This window comes from Ciona robusta, chromosome 1, assembly GCF_009617815.1.
Source record: "Ciona robusta chromosome 1, ASM961781v2".
Taxonomy (NCBI): domain Eukaryota; kingdom Metazoa; phylum Chordata; class Ascidiacea; order Phlebobranchia; family Cionidae; genus Ciona; species Ciona robusta.
The window spans coordinates 13579835-13600186 of NC_143235.1; the positions used below are offsets into that span (position 1 = coordinate 13579835).

The 20352-nt window shown below is 35.1% G+C and overlaps 3 protein-coding genes across 4 annotated transcripts in view; all 3 read left to right on the forward strand.

The window, feature by feature from the left end:
- The first annotated feature begins 118 nt into the window (after positions 1–118).
- LOC149743502 (uncharacterized) lies at positions 119–8982 on the forward strand. Its single transcript, XM_089885195.1, has 17 exons — positions 119–362; positions 523–735; positions 890–1090; positions 1338–1565; positions 1987–2137; positions 2759–2813; positions 3393–3586; positions 3857–3909; positions 4028–4124; positions 4591–4849; positions 5092–5139; positions 5573–5706; positions 6121–6982; positions 7361–7516; positions 7872–8049; positions 8396–8467; positions 8554–8982. Exons 1-17 carry the CDS (start codon positions 126–128, stop codon positions 8590–8592), a joined length of 3177 nt encoding a protein of 1058 aa, XP_089741321.1. The 5' UTR covers positions 119–125; the 3' UTR covers positions 8593–8982.
- Positions 8983–9180: 198 nt separating this feature from the next.
- Positions 9181–15564, forward strand: LOC149743503 (NEDD8-activating enzyme E1 catalytic subunit-like). Its single transcript, XM_089885338.1, has 12 exons — positions 9181–9387; positions 9850–10013; positions 10555–10635; positions 11026–11069; positions 11531–11595; positions 11952–12110; positions 12633–12735; positions 12799–12884; positions 13283–13398; positions 13626–13808; positions 14439–14557; positions 14824–15564. The coding sequence occupies exons 1-12, from the start codon at positions 9271–9273 to the stop codon at positions 14925–14927; spliced, it is 1341 nt and encodes a 446-aa protein (XP_089741464.1). The 5' UTR covers positions 9181–9270; the 3' UTR covers positions 14928–15564.
- A 1764-nt stretch (positions 15565–17328) lies between these two features.
- Positions 17329–20352, forward strand: part of LOC149743504 (uncharacterized) — a 31197-nt gene continuing 28173 nt past the window's right edge. For both annotated transcript variants that reach the window (XM_089885121.1, XM_089885130.1), the window contains exons 1-6: positions 17329–17575; positions 17888–17929; positions 18208–18310; positions 18782–18971; positions 19558–19686; positions 20092–20277. In XM_089885121.1, the coding sequence (XP_089741247.1) occupies positions 17509–17575; positions 17888–17929; positions 18208–18310; positions 18782–18971; positions 19558–19686; positions 20092–20277 (717 nt within the window). In that variant the 5' untranslated portion in view covers positions 17329–17508. The remainder of the gene's footprint in view (positions 17576–17887; positions 17930–18207; positions 18311–18781; positions 18972–19557; positions 19687–20091; positions 20278–20352) is intronic.

The window sequence follows — 20352 nt, forward strand, 5'->3', positions numbered from 1 at the left end:
GTGAGTTTATAAAAGTTTACGAAAAAGCAAAGTGGTATATGAAAGAAAAAATATGTAAAGAAATGTATTTGTTTTAGTGTGAAAATGTATATGATCACTTAGCGTAAAAAGAAGGTAGATTCATAATGAAAATTAAAGGCAAATCTGCCAAAACTGTTAAAGCTAAATCTAAAGCCCCAAAAGAGAAAAGTAAATCTAAAGCTGTCAAAGTTAAAACGAAAAAGGATAAAAAAGTACGAAAGTCAAGAAAACCTAAACAAAAATCGGAAACTAAAGCACGAAGTAGAAGTAACTCAAGAGATTCTTCCAGAAATTCAAGAAATAATTCGTCACGGCGAAAAAAGAAGAAAACTAAAAAAAAGGTCAGTATATGTTAAACAAACCCCAACGTGGGCTAAAAAATATCAACGATACAAACATCTATGACAAAACTACATAGAAACCTAACTTTCATTAATTATACGTCACCTCCGTAACAAGGGACGCTAATTTCGAATGTTACAGAACGTTTTTCGTGATTAGGTTAAAAAAGAAAAGAAAAAACAATCTGACGATGTCATCATCGATCAACCACGAAGGAACAGTAGCCTTGGTTCGCGCGAATCAGGACGTATTGCTAAACCAGAACGTCCATGGTATAAGAAGAAACGAAGTAAAAAAGATCCAATCGTTTATTCTTGTTGTGGATTTTGTAGTCTTGGTGCTGGGAGTTTGCTAACGGGCCTTATATATATTGTAAGTAAAATGATACTTTACTAATAACTTAATAACACCTACCGCCAACCTCTAACACTTTACAATTTACACCAGCCTAATCTGTAACGTATTGGAGTCTTCACTCGTGCCTATTCATATTTATGGAGGTTTTACCAATCCATTCTGATCACAGGGGTTATGTATTGGATACACAGTGTTACGGGTGAGTGACTTCAGACAAACCAGTGGACGAAAGTCGACAATTTGGTCGAGCTCAGATGGAATCTTTATGAACATTTGGAGGATTATGTTGATAGTAGGAATGGGGTCGGCAGCCTTGAATATGTTGGGAGCTCTTGTTATAATGATTGCTTCGTGCATATGGGGACAAAAGGTAAGTTAAGCTTAAGGTTTTTATGGAAAAAAACTTTTGGCTCTATACCTAAATTTGTTTTATTCTGTATAACTGAGGTCCTAGTCAGAAGACTTTGGATTTAAGACAGTTTGCCCTCAACTCCTACACCCCAATTCTTGTACTTTATATTATTGCAAACATAAGTACGATTATCATATGTTTTATTCAAGCTATGCTACTTTGTTATACATGCTAACATGCTATCAACTGTACATTATGTTCTTAGGAACATTACATCAAGATGAGAAACTCTTCAATTATTTGGATGGTAGTTACTGCCATTGCTATTATATTCAATGTGGGTGAAGCTGTTTATGTGACGATTATTCCTTGGAAAGAACTCAACCCTCATGATTCAAATCCTTATTCACCAACCAACTATCATCATTATTCAAAGATAAAGAACAACATGGCTACCTTGTGGGGCCTTACTGGCTGCCACATTGTATTTTATGTAAGTACAATGTTTATATGTAAGCACCTACCATGGGGTGGCAAGGTGGGCAGGCCTACTCTGGATTTTTGTGCACTGCATTACTGAGTAAACATTGTAAGTCTGAAAAAGATATTCCTGGCCCTTTTTTTAAGAGCTTTAAGGGGTTAATATTTGCCTATTAGCAATAAGATATCATCGTTCAGTGTCTTGTTTAAGAACACACTACTTCTATTTGGATGAACAAATAGCCTGGTGCCATAGCTAACCTACCTATAGCCCAAAATATAAAAGTTTAAAGCTTAACTTTTGCTATCAGTATCAATATTAGGGCTAATGTGACCTTGGATTTTAACTATCACTAACTGCCTGCAATTGTAAGAGTCCAGCAGTTGTAATTGTGTGGCTGACTAACACATATACTTTTTCTTCATGTCAACAGATATACCTCATAATAGTGGTAATATCATACCTACGCCTCCTTAAATACAAAGGAGCTCCAAAAGTAGGAGTTGATCCAACAGGTAGCGATGAAGAGGTTGTTGGGGTGTTGAAACGATCTTCTCAACAAAGTTCATTCAATGAAAGAAGAAGTAAAGATGTTTTACCTTTTTCCTTTTTGTCTATATATCTCTGTATTACTGTAGATCATAAATTTGACCATAATCTACTTATTCCTGGCAAAAAATATGGGGGGATTACTTTATTAGCAATATTTTAACACCATATATTCAATTTTGAAAAGAAAGAGTGTTTGTATCTAGACCAGAATTCATGAAGCAGCATATGACATTACCTCTGCTCGTGACCTTGTTGCTTAAAAGGGCAAATTGTTAAATTTATGTATATCATATTAAATATAACATATGTAAATACACTCCTTCAATGAAAGGGAAATAAGAAAGTTGGTTCTTACTTATTCCTCCTGTCTAAATACTTTTAAATGACTGTTTTCCACATTTTTTTTTGATCACAATCTATTACACAGTTACATGATTGTGAAATACTTTTAGCACACAGACAAAATTTCCTTGGATAGTATACATCACATTAGAACAATGCATAACTTAAGTACAGACTTGGATGTTAAAACTTATAACATAAATAAATATCTACTTTAAAATCTTGTTAAAAACATCTGAGTTTCCTAAATGCAGGTTTTGTTTATGAGCATGTTATTATTATGACATCATAATGTTGCACAACAAATTTAGGTCAAAGGTCAAATATGTCGCAGCAAAGTGAACAAGCCAGTTCTTATGCCTCAAGGTAGTTATGGTCTATTTATAGTGTGGTGTTCTTGTTATATTGTATACAACTATACTCTAAAACTAAATACATTATTAATGCCTAGGGTGTGTGACCTATTATTATTATTAAAAAAATATACAAGAATGCAATTGGGCTAAGCTGTAAGTTTATGCTTAGGAATATGACCTTTATTGTTAACACAACTATTTAAAGGGAAATATTTTAGGTAAATATGTCCTGAGGTTTTACCTAAAAAGATACATATTGGAAAGTTATGTAATGTCATATTGGCTGATAAAATCTATTCTTTACAAATACAGTACTTACTTACAAACTATTAAAAGTTGATCTGTTTTCTTTGGGTGAGGTCCTATGAGAAACTTACCAGGGTACCTGAGATTTATGCCAGGGTTTACCTATTACCCCAACTTTATATGCACATTCTGCTCTGTAAGTGTGATTTCCTACAATAAGCAATATATTACCTATTGCCACCTACAATGGGCATAGTAGCTTGTATGCATTTTTAATTAAAAGCAGGGGAACTAGGGATTATTAACTCATGAATTTAATTTATGTTATATGTTGTTATTATAGTGCTGACTTATATCGTTCAACGTATGGAAATCCTGCCTTCATACCTGATAACACTTATGAAAACTGGCCGAAAAAGGATGATGCTGCAAAAAGTGATGTCACAGTTGTAGAAATGCCGAGTCGAGCCGTTGCGGATGAAGCAAAGTCAGCAACGTCGAGTATCTATGATCTGCCGCCAGAGGAGCAATATGATGGTAATTTGATTGACAGCTATGTAACTATTTAACTATTCATCCTTGTTTGGCTCTTTAAACTTTTATTAACTGTGTACTCAGTTTTTATTTTAGTTACTACTTTAGTGTATTCCTAATTTAAAAACTACATCTTAATTTACCATTGTGTGGTATCATTCATTATGAGTTATAACATAAGTGTCTTTTTAGTTCGTATATACCATACACACATGATGTGTTCATGCATATATATACATGTATATACATTAATGTGTTTAAACTTTAAAACAGACACACCAGTCGAACCAAAGAAAGAAGAAAATAAAAGTAAAGAAAAACCAAAGGTTTGTAGTATACCTACTCTACCTTGTAAATGGTGGGTGACCCAAAGGTTACCAGGTTCAAAACCCACCAACTTTAGTTCTGTATTGATTCCTTTGTTTTACTTGTTTTATTTCACAGCCTGAGACAAAGGTTGAACAAAAGCCTCCATCTGTTTCCAAAACTTTGGATATCGAATCGAACTCTTTAAAACGACAAGAAGCAAAAATAAAGTCAAGTAAGTTCTGTACAATTTATAGTTGTGAAGATTGTGGTAATTAAAATAACAAAAAGTAGGACATATTGTACTTTGTGCACAGTATATATTATTACGCAAGGGGTGATAGGAAACTCATGCTTACATAGTTACGTCCCAAGTCTCCTGGAAAACCATGCAGGACCTCACCATTATGGAACATAAATAATTAGGCACTGTCAAGTATGCTATGGTCTTCATATTTGTTTTGCTTTAAAATCTTCAATAATAACTATTGTGCATGTTAGTTGCAATACATCATGCAGTCCATAGTTGTACAATGTATATTTACATATATTCTTAACCAATCAGTTTATAATAAAATGTGCCCATTTAATAGAGCTCCGCTCTCTTGTCCACACTTTTTAGACTAGAGTTATTAGACACTGAACATTAAGATATAGTTCATAATTGTTCTGTTGTTTTAAATACTTTAATCATTATTTAGGCACTGTGACATCATCAGTGACATCAACCCTTCCACCAATCCTAAAGAAGTCGACCTTACCCCGACATTCCAACTCATTCGAGTCTAAAACTCGCCCGATAAAACCCATGACACGAAGACCGCCTGTGAAGCAACCCCCAAAGAAGGCTGAGCCAGTTAAACCTGACATTCAACCTGAAGTTGTGTCAAAGTTTTTTAAGAGGTTGGAGTCGGAACGATCGCATCCGAATGGTGGAAATCCTATGGAAGAAATGTTTAGGTCTGTACGCACACTTTGATTCTATTAGAAGACTATCTTAATAAAAATTAAACATAAATGGCTCATTTGTTTTCTGCGTCTAATGACCACCCTTATTTTTTCCAACTAAATGTGATTTTTTTAAAGCGTGTTTTAACAACTCTTATTTTGTCGCTATTTGTTGTCTTTTCATTTAAAATATTTTTAAATCTTTGCTACCGTAATCGAAGACAAATGAAGTTATTAATATTAGTATTGTTCAGGTTGTTTGGAGGAAGTTTGTGTGACCAACATCCAGAGAACTGTGAGAGGTGGGTTGTCTTAGTTATCTGTATATAAACTGTCACTGTCTGGCATATTAAACTTGTTTAGCTCTTTTGGCATTTATTTGGGTATCATCTTAATATAAACTGTTGCTAACAGGCTTATTACAAGTGTAAGTCTAAAAATACTGGCATTTTTATGTAACCAATCATAAGCGATGAAAAAAGATCCCTCTCAGATTTATCCTATGTGCCTGACAGCAATGGTTTATATACTAATACATGTTGCCCTGTTTTTAAAATAGTTCTTCTGTCATCTTCCTTTAAGATCTCCGTTAAAACAGTTCCATAACATAGAAGGGTTTTGTTTTGCTTGCTTGGTGCCTAAGATTTACTTATTGATTACTTGTTTACCCAAAAAGTTACCTTGCATGAACAATATACATTTATCACCTTTATACTTTACCATTTACTTCTCCAGGTATCTTAAATCATACAAAGATGTTCGTTCAAGGACAAGCCATATAAGTTCAGTGCGAGATCCATTTGAATATGAGGTGAATCCTCCACCACCGGTTGCTCAACAACCTCAACCACAGCAGTTTCCATTATTAGGTTAGTTATGTTTAGTGTGTTGTGTTAATAGGTGTTGTAGCACAGTGATTAGGGCCCATCTCATAATCAGAAAATAAAGAGTTCCGAGATCAATGCTGCTTACATTGTGGGTGTATGTTGAGCAAGTTCCTATGTAACAAATGTTCCAGCCCAGTGGTCACTTCAAAATTCACTGTAACTGAAAAGCAGACATGAAAAGCAGGTTACATTTTTGTTCAATTGACCTATTATATATTAGTATTTAGGCACTATCCTATTATATATGGATGAGGTCCTGCAGCGTGGTATGTGATGGGTCCTAGAAAATAGGCCAGAATCGGTATGTTATCCAAAGACCCTGGGTGCTACCATTTTGTGTGTACAATTAAGACCAGTACGAATATAAATAATTTTGTACAAACAATTTTTTTCCAGCCGATGACATATACACCGATCATTCAATGTATGGAGGTTATAATGATCATTCATTACATCACAATGATCGATTCTACCGTCATCAATTTCACAACTTCAACCGACCGGAACCTGTTAATGGTTTCCGGCCCCAGTCACGGGTCACCGGTTATCGGCCTCCACCAAAACCACTCATGCGTGAACCCCCTCGTAACTATTACCCGGAACCGCCGCCTCCTTACCCCATGCATCATTACCCCTATTCAACCCACAGCAATAACTACTATGATGACAGTATATATTATGACAGCGAATGCAGCATGTGTGAATACGGGAGTATATACGGTGACTATGGGTCGTATTATGGAAGTTACGGTGAATTTTACCCACCCAACCCACCATCACATAGTTTACCCCCAAATTACCCTACCCCAACCCCACACACATTGCCCCCAAATTACCCCAAGCACCCCCCTTACACCCCTTCACGGCGCACTAGTGGAACAAGCATTACCCCAACTTGGTTTCCCCTACAAGAAGATGACTATTCCATCTACCCATCACCCCCACCCACCTTTAAACGAAGCAAAAGCCTCCCAAATATCCAGGACCCGCTAAAAATGAGACCTCCATCTTACTTAAGTGAGGACAGGGCGCCGGTATCTCCAGCTTTTGTCGTTCCCTCGCCACGGGAAGCTACAAGAGTTAGCAGATCTTCTTCATTTGCTGATGACCATCTGCCTGAGGTCATCCAGGATGAGAGAAGAGTAAGTAACTACAGTGGATACCATACAGGTGATCTTAGGAACAGAACTTCCCACACTGCTGATGGTTCAAGAAGTTTCAAACGAGAAAGGACGAAGAGTTTTTCCGAAACATCACGGTAAACATTGTTTCTGTTCAGTTTCTTTTATGATGCATTGGTGTTGTGGTAATGCCAAACAAAGGATGTTAGGAGTTAGCCAAGCAAAGAATGTCAGGTGGTTGATCTATCGATCCAGTATAGTTGCACCATTATGGGAGCCGCAAATTACCTATATGTTTAGTAAGACGGCAGGAGTTGTATAAATTATAACCCGATTACGTTTTACAGTGATTATGACAACTCCAAAGTTGTATGGAAAAGTATCATTTATTCAGATTTGCTGTATAAACTGAAAAATAACTGAATCTGCCAATATATAGCCTTGTAGCATTAAACTAACAGCGTATGAACCTTGTCTGACCTCAAATTAATATTAACAATGTTTATACTTGACAGTCGCGCTTCATTTAACATCGGTGACGATGCTTCAAACTACGAGGAACTGGGGAGTATTTATTCGACATTCAACCTCATTAGCTCCCCCGGTGGTAGACCTCCTATGCGACCGAAGTCTTCAGCATCACAGAGATTATCCTCAGATTTTCCATCTAGGTTTGTATATCACAATAATTTAGTGCCAGATGTTCATGTATGGATACACAAATATACATATCACCTACAAGTTAATATACATGGGAACTCGTAAGCTGGCACAGGTGTATAAATTCTTGTGTTATAACAACTGTCGTTTTCCGGCCACCTTGAGGATAAACAAGTAACATTTATTCATTTTTTATATAAGGTTTTTATTCTCTTTTATTGTTCAATTTGTTAGTAAACAATGAATATTCACTCCTGAAGGGAATTTTTACTGTTAGAAACATGTTTAAAAATCATGAGATTTAGGTGTTAATAGTACTCCATCTTATCGACCAGTACTATATGTTAATTTTACCACAATATTCAGGAACCCTCGTTTACCCCCTCGTAGCCCAGTGATTCCACCAAGGGTGCCATCATTTGGGGGTCATGACCCCTATCCTGATAAACACATCAGCAAGGAACGTCCAAGCTCAATTTTACGAAGCAGTGAATCGTCACTGGATGGGACAAAAGCGCTGGTACCGTATAAAGGAAAGTCCCCGGTAAAAACTGTTTATTTCTTAAGGTTTTAGGTCATGAAGAAGTACCTTGCACCTTATATGTAGATTTACTTGTACTGTGAGGCTGTGTAATAGGATGTATAACTAATGGCATATGAATGCATACACATATTTGAAGCTTTATTATTTTATACTTATCTTGTGCAAAACAAACAGTTGTATAAGTAGTAACCCAACCCATTAGTTAGCAATTTAGCCTACATATGAATATATCATGAGTGCAATAGGCTGGTTTTCAACACACATGGTGTTTGAGTGGATGCATGGATAAAAGATGTATTCCTGTGGTCCGGAAAACATTATTTATTACTTAATTCATAATTTTCAGAATCATTTTCAAAGATCGAAGTCATTTCGCTTCAGTGATCAACATTCAGACAAGGAGTTAAAAACAAAACAGGTAACATGAACGTACCAACTATTGTGTTAAAACTTTCCTATTTATTTAAGCCACAGCTTTATTATCATACAAACTATTCCACACAGGTGAAATTTGGCAGCACACCAAATCTACATCATATTTGATTTTACCAAGAACTGAAGAAATGAAAGTATATTGAGAAATTTAACTTGATCTCAAATGTCCTGATACTCTCTTCTTAATGATGCCTACAAAACTTGCATTTCCCTTTTTATCCAAGAGAAAAGTTTGCTCTTGTTCCTGCTAAATATCACACTTTATCAACTTTGTATGGTTTGTGGAACGTGATAGCTCACATTGTACTTAGGCAGTTATCTCTTATGTCCACTTTATAAATCTGACACTGGTTAGAAAAGAAATCCCAGCTTTAGAAGTTGTGATTATTGTTGCATCAATAATATTTATTGTTGCAACTATTGATTTTTGCTACTTAAGTGTTTCCCCCCATTCTCTTTCCCTTTGTTTATTTGCAATAAAGTTTCTTGGTTGTGCAAGATATTGTGATATTGTTTCTCGGTTGTGGTTTAGTTAAAAGATATATTCGTTAATAAAGATAAAAATATTTTTATACTTTGATTGTTTTCCTAGTCGGATTTTGTTCAAATAAATACATGACTAAATGTTTAATATGAATGTTTTTTAGATTTTTAACTTCCTAACCTAGAGAAAATAAATACATTTTTTATGATATCTATTGGACATATGCGGTCGGGTATTCCCCTCCGTAGTTTTCACATTTTTCAAATTTAAGAACATTTTCAAAGTTTTTTCGCTCTAAAATAATGGAAGTGGACGATTGCGATGATGGGGCAAGATGGTCAGGAAGATGGAATCATCTACAGAAGATTCTAGAACGAAATGGACCTTTCGTTCACCCGGATTTTGAACCGAGTCCAGACGTAAGTTTTAATGTTAACAAAATCACTTAGCCCCACTAATTCTAAACTTTACCCACCATCTTATTCTGTAATGTTACATAGTTTTAAAAACACTATTGATATAATAAAATCGTCTGTTTTCCACACTTATCTCTGTAGAACAATGTTGAAACAGCAGAACATTTTATATATATGTTTTTGGACACTTTTGCATACATATTGATTAAAAGGCTTTACAATACTTCTTACTAGCAGCCTATGTCTAAATCTTTCCATCTGCCATATTACTGAAATTGCCCTGAGTAAAAACATTTATGTAACTACTCTTTCCAATCTATCTGATAAAAAAAGCACTAAAAGAGTTCTCTGGTATGTTATAGATTCGGCTGGTAGAAAGTGCTAGGGTTGGTGGTTGTTTGTTTTAGCAGTTAACGTGGGAAAGAAATGCTCGCCATTGCCAAATAAACTTGTTTAATTCAACAGATTCTTGATTTCATGTTAAACTCATGTAAAGTGTTGGTGGTTGGAGCGGGGGGGTTGGGATGTGAGTTACTTAAGGATCTTTCACTGATGGGGTTGCGTCATATTCATGTCATTGATATGGACACCATTGATCTTTCAAACTTAAACCGACAATTTCTTTTCAGGTAAGTTTATTGTGGTAATAGGCCAACTCCAGCTTAAAACCCAGGTCACATGGCTTTTTTTTTTTTCGCTGCAGTTTCAGTGGTAGGACACTAGTATCATAACCGGTTGAATGAATAAACAAACTTTTTATCCCTATTGGCTGGAAAACAATTATAACACTGGTGTTCTGTTTTATTTACCTTATGGCTTACGAGTTACCACGTATGTTACTTGGTCAAGGATTATTTTGATTTTTTTATTTCTGTCATTGGACTATCCATTAGTGACCAATGGGTTGGAGCAATTGCCGTTAAGTGTCTAAATATACTTGACACTGATAGGTGTATGCGTCTTTGTGCACAGACATTGCTCCAATCTAGTGGTCACTAAAGGGTTATGATATCCTGAGTATTGAAGTAATTGACCAACTCTGTGGTAAATCCTAGGTCCAATAACATGCCATGTTGTGGGGCCTTACCCATATAATGTAGAATTCACTTAGTCTTGTGTGTTGTTACATACTTATTGATTATGTTACCTGTCCCTTTGTTTTTATTCCAGACAATGTGACATTGGTAAACCAAAAGCTGAAGTTGCTGCTTCTTTCATCAACAAGCGTGTGAAAGGAACGAAATGTGTTCCGTATCCTTTACAATAATATTCCATACAGTTACAGTTACTGGCGCATTTTATTTCTTAAATTTTTATGTTTTCATTCTATTTTTTTTAAATAAGGGGCCCTGAACCTCACTGGCTGTTGCATATATGTCTGTATACAACATTGAAGGAGCTAACAATATAAGTCATTTAAACCTCCCGTCTTCCTATACTAAATATTTTAGCTTTTCTTACTGGACTTTTGTTTCGATCCACACAAACAGATTGTTTCTTTAGTATCAAATTAAAAGCATCCGCTATGCTATGCATGAAAGGCACATTGTAACTAATCTATTCTGTAAGTTTAGTTTATGATGTAAAATATGAACTTATTTAGTAATAGTTGGTTTAACTTCCTTTAACTAAAACATTCAGTCATTTCTGTCGAATACAAGACCATGACTCATCATTTTATAAACGTAAGTTGCTGAGTAATAGCCTTATAGCATAGAAATCATGTTTTTACTTTCTCTCTTTAATAACTACAACACAGTGTAAAACTATTGTGTTGCATGCTGTAGCAGCCACACTTTAATACTTGACATTTCTACAATCTGATTTATCAGATTGTGTTTTTAATGAATTTAATCAGCCCTAGCACAGTGGTTAGCAAGTGTACCTCTGACCAATAGGTTATAGATTCAAGGCTTCCTGCTGCTACCCTTGTCGACATTTGTGTTCTTGGGAAAGACACTTAACAGTAATTACTCCAACCCGTAGTCCCTAATGGGTTGTTTAAATTTTAGCAATACAGAAAAAAACAATTGCCTACAGAGTTACATACGAGGACCACGTAAGCTGGCAAGAGGCGTATGAGAAAATAAAACAGAACATTACATTCATTTATACCAATCCTTTGTAATTAAGTATTTGTTTCTAGAATTCCATATCGTTGTTTGCGGACTCGATTCAATTGTTGCGAGAAGATGGATCAATGGAATGTTGGTGAGGTCATAATAAGCTTTGTAACAAAATAATGTACAATATGCATTTGTTTTATGTGTGTGTGTGTTGATCGAGAGTTACTTGCTTTTTCTGCACGTTGTCGGAAAACGACGTTATAACACAGGCATTCTGTTTCATACACCTCATGCCAGCTTACAGGTAACATCGCTGGTTAACCTTCTACTTTAGATTATACCAGTGGTTCTTAACCTTTTTCTCGCTTCACCTTTTTCAAATCACCAACCAATGCTCGCTCACCCTTCTAAAATTGCTTATATCGAGTAGACCAAACCAACCATAATAATCCCCGCACGCCGCACCCCTGCATTATATTCATCTAAACCAACTTTCCTCAGATAAGTTTACTCGAATATGACGAGGATGGAAACCTCGACCCTAGCTCTCTAATCCCTCTTGTGGACGGAGGTACGGAAGGTTTTAAAGGCAACGCTCGAGTGATTTTGCCAGGAATGAACGCTTGCATGGATTGTACGCTTGATCTCTACCCACCTCAGGTAAAAAGAATGTGTTTTCTTGTTTTTTTTTTATATTGCATAAAGTACATTGAAAGGCTATGTGGCCTAGTGATTAGATACTAGCATTGAAATCGTAGACATTGTTTTTAATGTTGGATACTAATAGGCATATGTGCCCTTGTGCAAGATTGTTTATAGAGATTGCTCCGACCCAGTGTTCACTAAAGTGGGTTATTACACACTAGGTGTTGTGGGGTAATGGGCCAACTTTGGCCTAAATGGCAAGGCCCATAAGGTGCCACACTGTAGGGCCTTACACAGTAATAGTAGAAAATGTTGTTAAATTACCATTGTTTTAGTTGCTATTGTAGCTAAGTGGTGCCCTTCCCAATCATGTGCATTTATGTTCTGCCTCAGTGATTTTGCCTTTTTCTTTTTTCTGACTAACTTTGTTGGTCATTCATCCCAAATATGTGCCTGTGCTGCAAAGAAATAAACCAAACTGCATACCTTACAAATGTAATTGAAAAACATTGAAAACATAAGTTTTATTATTCTCAGGTTAACTTCCCGATGTGTACAATCGCCCACACACCAAGGCAACCTGAACATTGTATTGAATACGTCAAGATATTTCAATGGGAGAAGGAAAAACCATTTGGAGGTTGGTGTATTTGGTGCCTATGCATCCTGTGGTCCAGGTATAACCCATGAATTAATATTTCAGACATAGCAATAGACGGAGATGATCCGGACCATATTAAGTGGATTTGTAAAGCAGCAAGCACAAGAGCTGATGAATATGGGATACAGGTTGTTTAACTCTGTTTATAACGAGCTTTCAGCTGTCTTGCGTTTTACTTCTGGTAATTGGTGGGTTGTCCAAATTATCAGCCATACATAATAAAAAATCTGAAAAATTAATCACCTACAAAGTAACACACTTGATAACTCGTAAGCTGGCACTAGGTGTCAAACCCGTGTAACGACTGTCGTTTTTTAGCCACGTGAAGATAAAGTAAGTTACATTCATTTACTTCTTTTTTTCCTTTGTTTTTCTTTCTCACAAAAAAAACTTTTTCTGTTAAGTAGTTAAGGTTTTATCGTATTTACTTTCTTATAAACACACTGGTATAAATTTGAAATAGGTTTCGCTAAAAATTCCTTTTAAAGAACCTAGTGTTTTAAAAAACATTTTTTTTTATATTTAGGGAGTGAACTACCGCTTAACTCAGGGAGTGATTAAACGTATTATACCAGCGGTGGCGTCGACTAATGCAGTGATTGCAGCTGCGTGCGCCAATGAGGTGTTTAAGCTTGCTACCAGGTACCAGACATATGGGTGGTAGACTGGTATCTATATATACGATGAGCATATTTAATATTAGGAGAGTTTTAAAGAAAAGTTTTTACAAAGGTACAAATTTATAAGTAGTGATATATGTCAGTTTTCAAATAACATAAAAAAAATAAAAAAAAATATATATTTTTTTTGCAACTTGCATGTTAACTTAGATGTCCAATACAAACACAAAAACCAACTTTTCCTTCAAGTTGTTCCATCCCATTAAACAACTACATGGTGTTCAACGACACAAATGGTGTGTACACTTACACATTCGAGGCAGAGAGAAACGAGCAATGTTTGGCCTGCAACAACACACCAAGGAACCTAAGTTTCAAACCTGATGCCTTGCTGAGGGAGGTTGTCGACTTTTTGTGTCAAGACAACTCATTGTAAGTGACAACATGGCAAAGTAGTATTAAAAGTAACAATCACCAATTCTTAAACTAGCGTTTTTTAATCTTAATCTAATTAGCAATACCTTTATGGAAAGTTTTGGCAATATAGTAAAATCGGAGTTTTTTAGAACTTGCAGTGCTGCTAACTTATTTATAGGACACAAATGTGCTAAGGTCCTAAAGTTGTTGTGTGTAAATGTTGGGGTGTATGCAATAAAAGGTTTTTAACCATGTCACACTACTCACTGTAAAGTATGTTTTAGATTAAATACTATTAAATGGAGTAATGTATAAATCTAATGGAAAGCCAATTTGCTAACAGATTGAGCTGCAAATGTACCTAATAAACATATAATGTATCAGATACCCATGAATGGTAAACAACTTTATGAAGTAGTTTATTTATAGGGTAGTTTTAAGTTTTCTATTTCACATCTTAACCTTATAAGAGTTTTTTTCTATCTTAGCCTATATTTTCTGTTTTTTGTGGTAGCTCATATTTTTCTATTATGGCTCCAATAAATATCAAGCTTTCACTTGGACATACAAGTGAAACTTTTAAAAAAGTTGCAAATATGCGAAACATCATACATGACATAAACTTGTGGTTGTTTTAAACTGCAGGCAAATGAAGAGTCCAGGGTTAACGACAACTATCGAGGGTTTAAACAAAACTTTGTACATGAAGAATATCCCATCACTAGAGGCCGCTACACGCCCCAATCTTTCAAAATCTTTAAAAGGTAACGGGTTTAAAACACAAACAAAATTGTGTTATTAATAAACAGCAATGCCATATTTTATTATACTAAATGAAACAATCTACTGGCATACGATCATTACCCAAGATAGAAGAAATCAGTTAAAGCAACAGTTAGTTTAAGCTTAAATATTAATAACTGACATTGTAAAAAAAAATTGAAAAAATATTGAAAGGGTCTCATATTTATTTGGGACCCTTTTCACCTGAGCAAATATTGTGATGTCATAGTTGTCATTGTTTCTTCAGATCTTGGCATTGTTGATGGACAAGAAGTGATTGTTGCCGACGTTACGACACCAAACTCACTTCGGTTTAAAATAAAGTTCAATGATGATGTCACTTCCTCTTGATGATGTCACAATGACACTTATGATATCATAATATATTAATGCGGAACAATAGACATGACAATGCAGTGTGTGATGTCACAATATCAATGAGAATAGTTGAGTGAGGATATTTATCAGCTTTTATGCTATTTACAGACAAAAAGCTGTTTTGGTCCTGCTTGTTTGTACAGGCACCTAACAGCAGGACAAAAGCTGTTTTAACCCCAAAACCAAGGTGCTCAGTAGATATAATGTCATCCTTAATGAAAAAAACACTCGAGCACCCCTAGTGATACACCTATGTATGCAGTGCAACAAATTAACTCGGCTTTAGATTATCACAAGTTGTCCATATACATTGAGTTCAAATCTCAACTCTAGCCGTTAAATGCAAACAAGTAGAAAATTTTAGCACTTTAAGATCGAACCTTGTCTCAAGTTCAAATAATATTTACTTTGAATGAACTCGATGTAGACTTGACTTGTGTGGTTTCTTGAAGACTAATAAACCTGTGTGACCTATGTACAGTGTGGCACCACTTGTGGGATAAGGTTCAATATATCTTAGATTAGTTTTCCTTTATTACGACAAAGTGCTGGCCGATAAACTCGACATATATTGTTGCGGTGATGATAAATTACAGATCTTGGTTTCGTGCTTGTTTATGTGGGTTATATGATTTCTATAGTATATTTGTTCACGTCTTTTTAAATCAAATCGAAAAGATTTTCTGCTAAAGCAGCAACTCGTCTGTAGACTTTGTACCTGGTTTCATTTTTTCCGAACACCCACCCCAATGGACTTTGAGCTTTTACTAAATTTAAAATTGTGGGAATTTTCACAAAATTGATGCCAAATTAAATTTTTGTTAATTTGATTGAGTAACATAAGAAAATAAAATCACTTTACTGCAATCAGGAAGTTGTTCAAGTTGTTAAATTTTGTAGTTCAATTGCTTTAACAGGAGAAATAAAATGTCATTTCAATTTTTGATGAAACGTTAATGAAAATGTCAATTGGGTTGTTTATGTTAATTTGAACAGCAGATAATTTTATTTATTCCATAATAATAATAAATTAAATCTACATACTTGGCAAATTACCTTTGTTTAAACTTTATGTAAAACCCATGAATATAAGATTAATACATAGTTTTTTTTATAACACTAAGAACTATAGGAAACGGAGTAGGCTTGTATACATTAAATAAAATAAGTTTGAAATAAAAATATATTTAATCAGAAATACGCATTCTGGTTTGTGGTATTGCTGCTATCAGACATTATATATATTTTCGAACCGCTTTCTGGCAACAAATTAAATAAAGATTCATTTGATTGACAGATGAAAAGTTGGCATTATTTTTGCCAGAGAATAAGTTCTTAAATAATCTGTCTTTTGCTGTTGTTTTCTCTCTATTGTGTTGAAAGGAAAAAGGTTAGTCAAGTTAAACGTTTGTTACGTAATAAAGATAACAATAAAATGTTCTAGGACATTGTTGATTGTGTGTTCTAGAATAATGTTTGTTACGTCATAGGCGTCGTTGATTTTTTCAGTTGCAACAACCGTCATTGTCGCCACTGTGTGTGTACAATGCTCGTTATAATGTAACAATGCAACCGCAATGTTATACCTTGCATAAAATCCCGACATTACGTCTGCAGAAGTAGAGACGACATATATGCTGGCACCTGTGGCTAAACATTCTAAGTACTTGTATAGAATGAACTCCCCGTTCACAGTGTGTACATGCATATATGTCTGCGTCGCCCACATTGCGGTTTTACTCGGATGTGGGCATGGTTAGGGGTTCAGGGTTCGATCCCACGCTTTATAAAAAATGTTGTCTCAATTTGGGCTAAACTATAAGTTTGTTATTTATTCGACTTTTTAAAACGGTATTGTCTGTTATATATCGACGAGTGTATATATACCGTATGTAATTAGCTGTCATTTGATGTATAAGATCATACTAATGTTATAAACCTGCAGTGAAAATAAGGTGTATAAAAACACCGGTGTATGGTATATAATAGGACACGCATGTTATAACCCGACTGTGAGCATGAAGTTCATTTATTCTGTTTAAAATATAATATAACATGGTGGGGGAAGACGGGACACCTTAAACACTTAATATCTAAATATTCTTATTGATTTTAAACAAATGAATTAACAATGGTCAATGGAAGTCCTGAATACGGTTTTATAATACTTTGAATGTTTTGTTTTACTACCAAAAAGGACGAGAAAAAGAATAAAGAAGTGTCTCATCTTTCCCCATCCTACTATAAAGCAAATAAATAGGCACAAAATAACCAAAATATTCTATGCTAAAAAACGAGGCAATATAAATCTTTAACTTTAAAGTTTCTTGTCCACCTTAACATTATATTAAACAGACCAAAGGTTTCGGGGCAACATGCAGATGTTATTAGCAATAAAAGCGCTGTGTTTATCGCTTAGTTTGCGCTGCACCGAGCCGGGACCAGCGGATTTGTCGCGACTTTCTGTCTCCGTTCAAAGTCGAACTCAAAACTCCGCTATAAATTGAGGCGCGCTGAGATTTTACTTCATTCCAGAAGAGTACGAAGCTTCATCATGAGGTTTTTAATCTTCTCAGCTCTGCTTTTACTTGCGTTTACTGAAGCTAGAAGACTCAATGCAAGTGAGTGTGTTTTATATTTATATTATAGGGTTACGATCATGTCTTTTATCGGATGGATTTTGTATTTCTGTTTAATCTATGAGTTCTTATAACGTCTTATATAATGTATATTTAATTTTATTTATCGAAAAATGTTTTGTGCAACAAAGATGGGATAAATGCATTACGTTTATTGTAGGTCTAACTTTAAAGCGACTATACGATTGTATGAAATGAAACACCTAAATATCGAACACTATTTGTTAACGATATCCATCTTACCCCACAGTACCACATAGAGTATTTAATTAAACATTTCATTTCTTGTTTCAGATAAACCAGCTCGTCGTATACCACGACCTGCCAACTGCTCAAGTAAGTTTATATTCAAATAAGTCGAAGTAATATTCAAATCATTTTAATTATTTCTAAATACTTCAACGCAAGCATTTGCTATTCACTTTTTACGTTTGTTTTTGCTAACCATTCACTTCTTCAAAATTTTGCGTGGAACATTTTTTTATAGCTAAGCCTGTTTAGTTTGGGGTGTGGCTTTTCCCTTTATGCCTATTGTCCAGGTACTAAGCGTTTTACATTCTAGTAAGTCACCATACCGAGATTTGAACCTTATACTTTTTAATTTTATTTTTTAGATATTCAAAGCTTCGAACGCGGTTACAAATATACTTACGATTATGACGCAATAGTGGAAAATGTGAATGATCAATCGAATCCAATCAACGGCGTTCGACTTCGGTAAGTCGCCATTTATTATGACGCCATAACGACTTTTTATAATGTTTTATCTCCATATTTATTGTTACGACAACTCTTTACGAGACGCTGTGATCTAATATGTGACGTAAATACTAGCATAACTTTTATTTTATCTCTTCGCTTACGGTGACGAACCTTGCAGTATTATAAGAAAACGGAAGTAAAGTAACAGTTGTCATAACACGGTAAACGTATTACTGACAATGTGGAAAATTCATTAGTGACCACTGGGCTGGATTTATTTTCGAAAAGCGCCTTACAAACGATATAAAAAGCTAAAAATGTTAGAAGCATCCAACCCTGAACCATATCCTTTGAACGAGAAGAGACAGCGGCGTTAAATTATCCCAATTTTTGGGACGTCATTCTTTGTTTTCCAACGCTGCGAACCTGTGGCGTAATACACGACGTCATCCACACCAGTTACATAACAAATGACGTCATCTACAGATGCGGCAACGTTGTGATCACGGTTCCATCTTCGTGTACTGGTGTACTGAAGATCAGTGACTGCAATGTCTACGAAGGTCGGTTGCTAAGCAACGGTTCACTTGCTTATGACGTGGTATCATCGACGTCACGTGCGACCGAGAAGTCACTCAGGCGTAACGAGATATACTTTCACTTCAATCAAGGAGAGGTAAAGTTATACCCTGTGTTGGTTTCTATAGTTGTTTGATTGGTTGACAACTTGTCAAATATTTGCACAAAATACTCATGTGTATCTGATGTATAAGAAGACACTTATGTTTACACATGACAGTTATCATGAGGTGTACGAATACACCATTTGTGTCTGGTGTATAAGAAGACACCCATGTTATAATTTGACAGTGAGCATGAGGTGTATGAATACACCATGTGTGTCTGGTGTATAAGAAGACACCCATGTTATAGCTTGACAGTGAGCATGAGGTGTATGAACACACCATGTGTATCTGGTGTATAAAAAGACACCCCTTACCATGTATAAACAGGGCGGAGTAAAATGGGACATGTTTTTAATCTTTTTTTCCTTCCAATTTCCAGTAAACAAACATATTTACAGAATTCTATAACCATATCCTCACGACCCAAGAAAAACATTGTTAATTGTCAAAAACAGTATCAGGCAACACGGGATATTACATGCTTACTGCATCCCATCTTACCCCATATTACTTATAAACATACTATGTATTCCCCACACTAATATGTATATAATCTAAAAACATTTGAATATTCAGATTGGAAAGATCTTCCTGAGCAACTTGGATCCAAGTGACGTCTCAAACATCAAAAGGGGAATCTTGTCGGCCATTCAGTTTAAATTCACTGGTGTTGGCGTAAGGAATCCACTTAGAACGCGAACCACAGTGAGAATAAGTTTCAAACTTTTAAAAAATAACATTTATCTATATCTCTTTAACGAAAAATTAATTACAACAATAATGAAAGAGGAATTAGCATTAAAGCAACAGTTATTAAAAAACAAATAAAATGTGAGTTATTATTGAAACAAATATTATAAATTTACCTAGTTTTTAAACCAAAGCGTGATAGGTGTAAATCACATCATACATTAAGCTGTTATGTTTGTATTAAAAGTGACCAGAAAATCTATGTTTTATTCACTAAATATGTATGTAACTTGCCTAATCCTTTCATCACCAGAAAACAACATTTGTTATATAACAGAGGTTTTCTGTTTCATACACCTAGTGTCAGCTCACAAGTTACCATGTATGTTACTTACATAACATTATGACATCACTGTTTAGATTGATGAGGTCAGCATCTTCGGTCAAGGTCCAGTGGATAGGATTGTGACATCATACAGGGAAGGATATGGAAGGGGGATTCGTGTTGAAAGGAACTTAACACAACTAAAAGTTCCACAGAAACAATGGGGTTCATTCTATAATATTTACCATAAACCGAACTTGGTGGACTGGCTATCTGACTGGGTATGCATTTTCATGTGTCTGTTTTAATGTGGCAAACATTTAATATACTATTAATATATAATAATACATGGGTAA

Coding starts and splice junctions, on each gene's coding strand:
- LOC149743502 (XM_089885195.1), top strand. CDS start 126: ATGAAAATTAAAGGCAAATCTGCCAAAACTGTTAAAGCTAAATCTAAA. Junction 4,850..5,091: donor CCTATGGAAGAAATGTTTAG/GTCTGTACGCAC, acceptor AGTATTGTTCAG/GTTGTTTGGAGGAAGTTTGT. Junction 8,468..8,553: donor AGGAGTTAAAAACAAAACAG/GTAACATGAACG, acceptor TATTCCACACAG/GTGAAATTTGGCAGCACACC.
- LOC149743503 (XM_089885338.1), top strand. CDS start 9,271: ATGGAAGTGGACGATTGCGATGATGGGGCAAGATGGTCAGGAAGATGG. Junction 9,388..9,849: donor ATTTTGAACCGAGTCCAGAC/GTAAGTTTTAAT, acceptor TTAATTCAACAG/ATTCTTGATTTCATGTTAAA. Junction 12,885..13,282: donor CTGATGAATATGGGATACAG/GTTGTTTAACTC, acceptor TTTTATATTTAG/GGAGTGAACTACCGCTTAAC.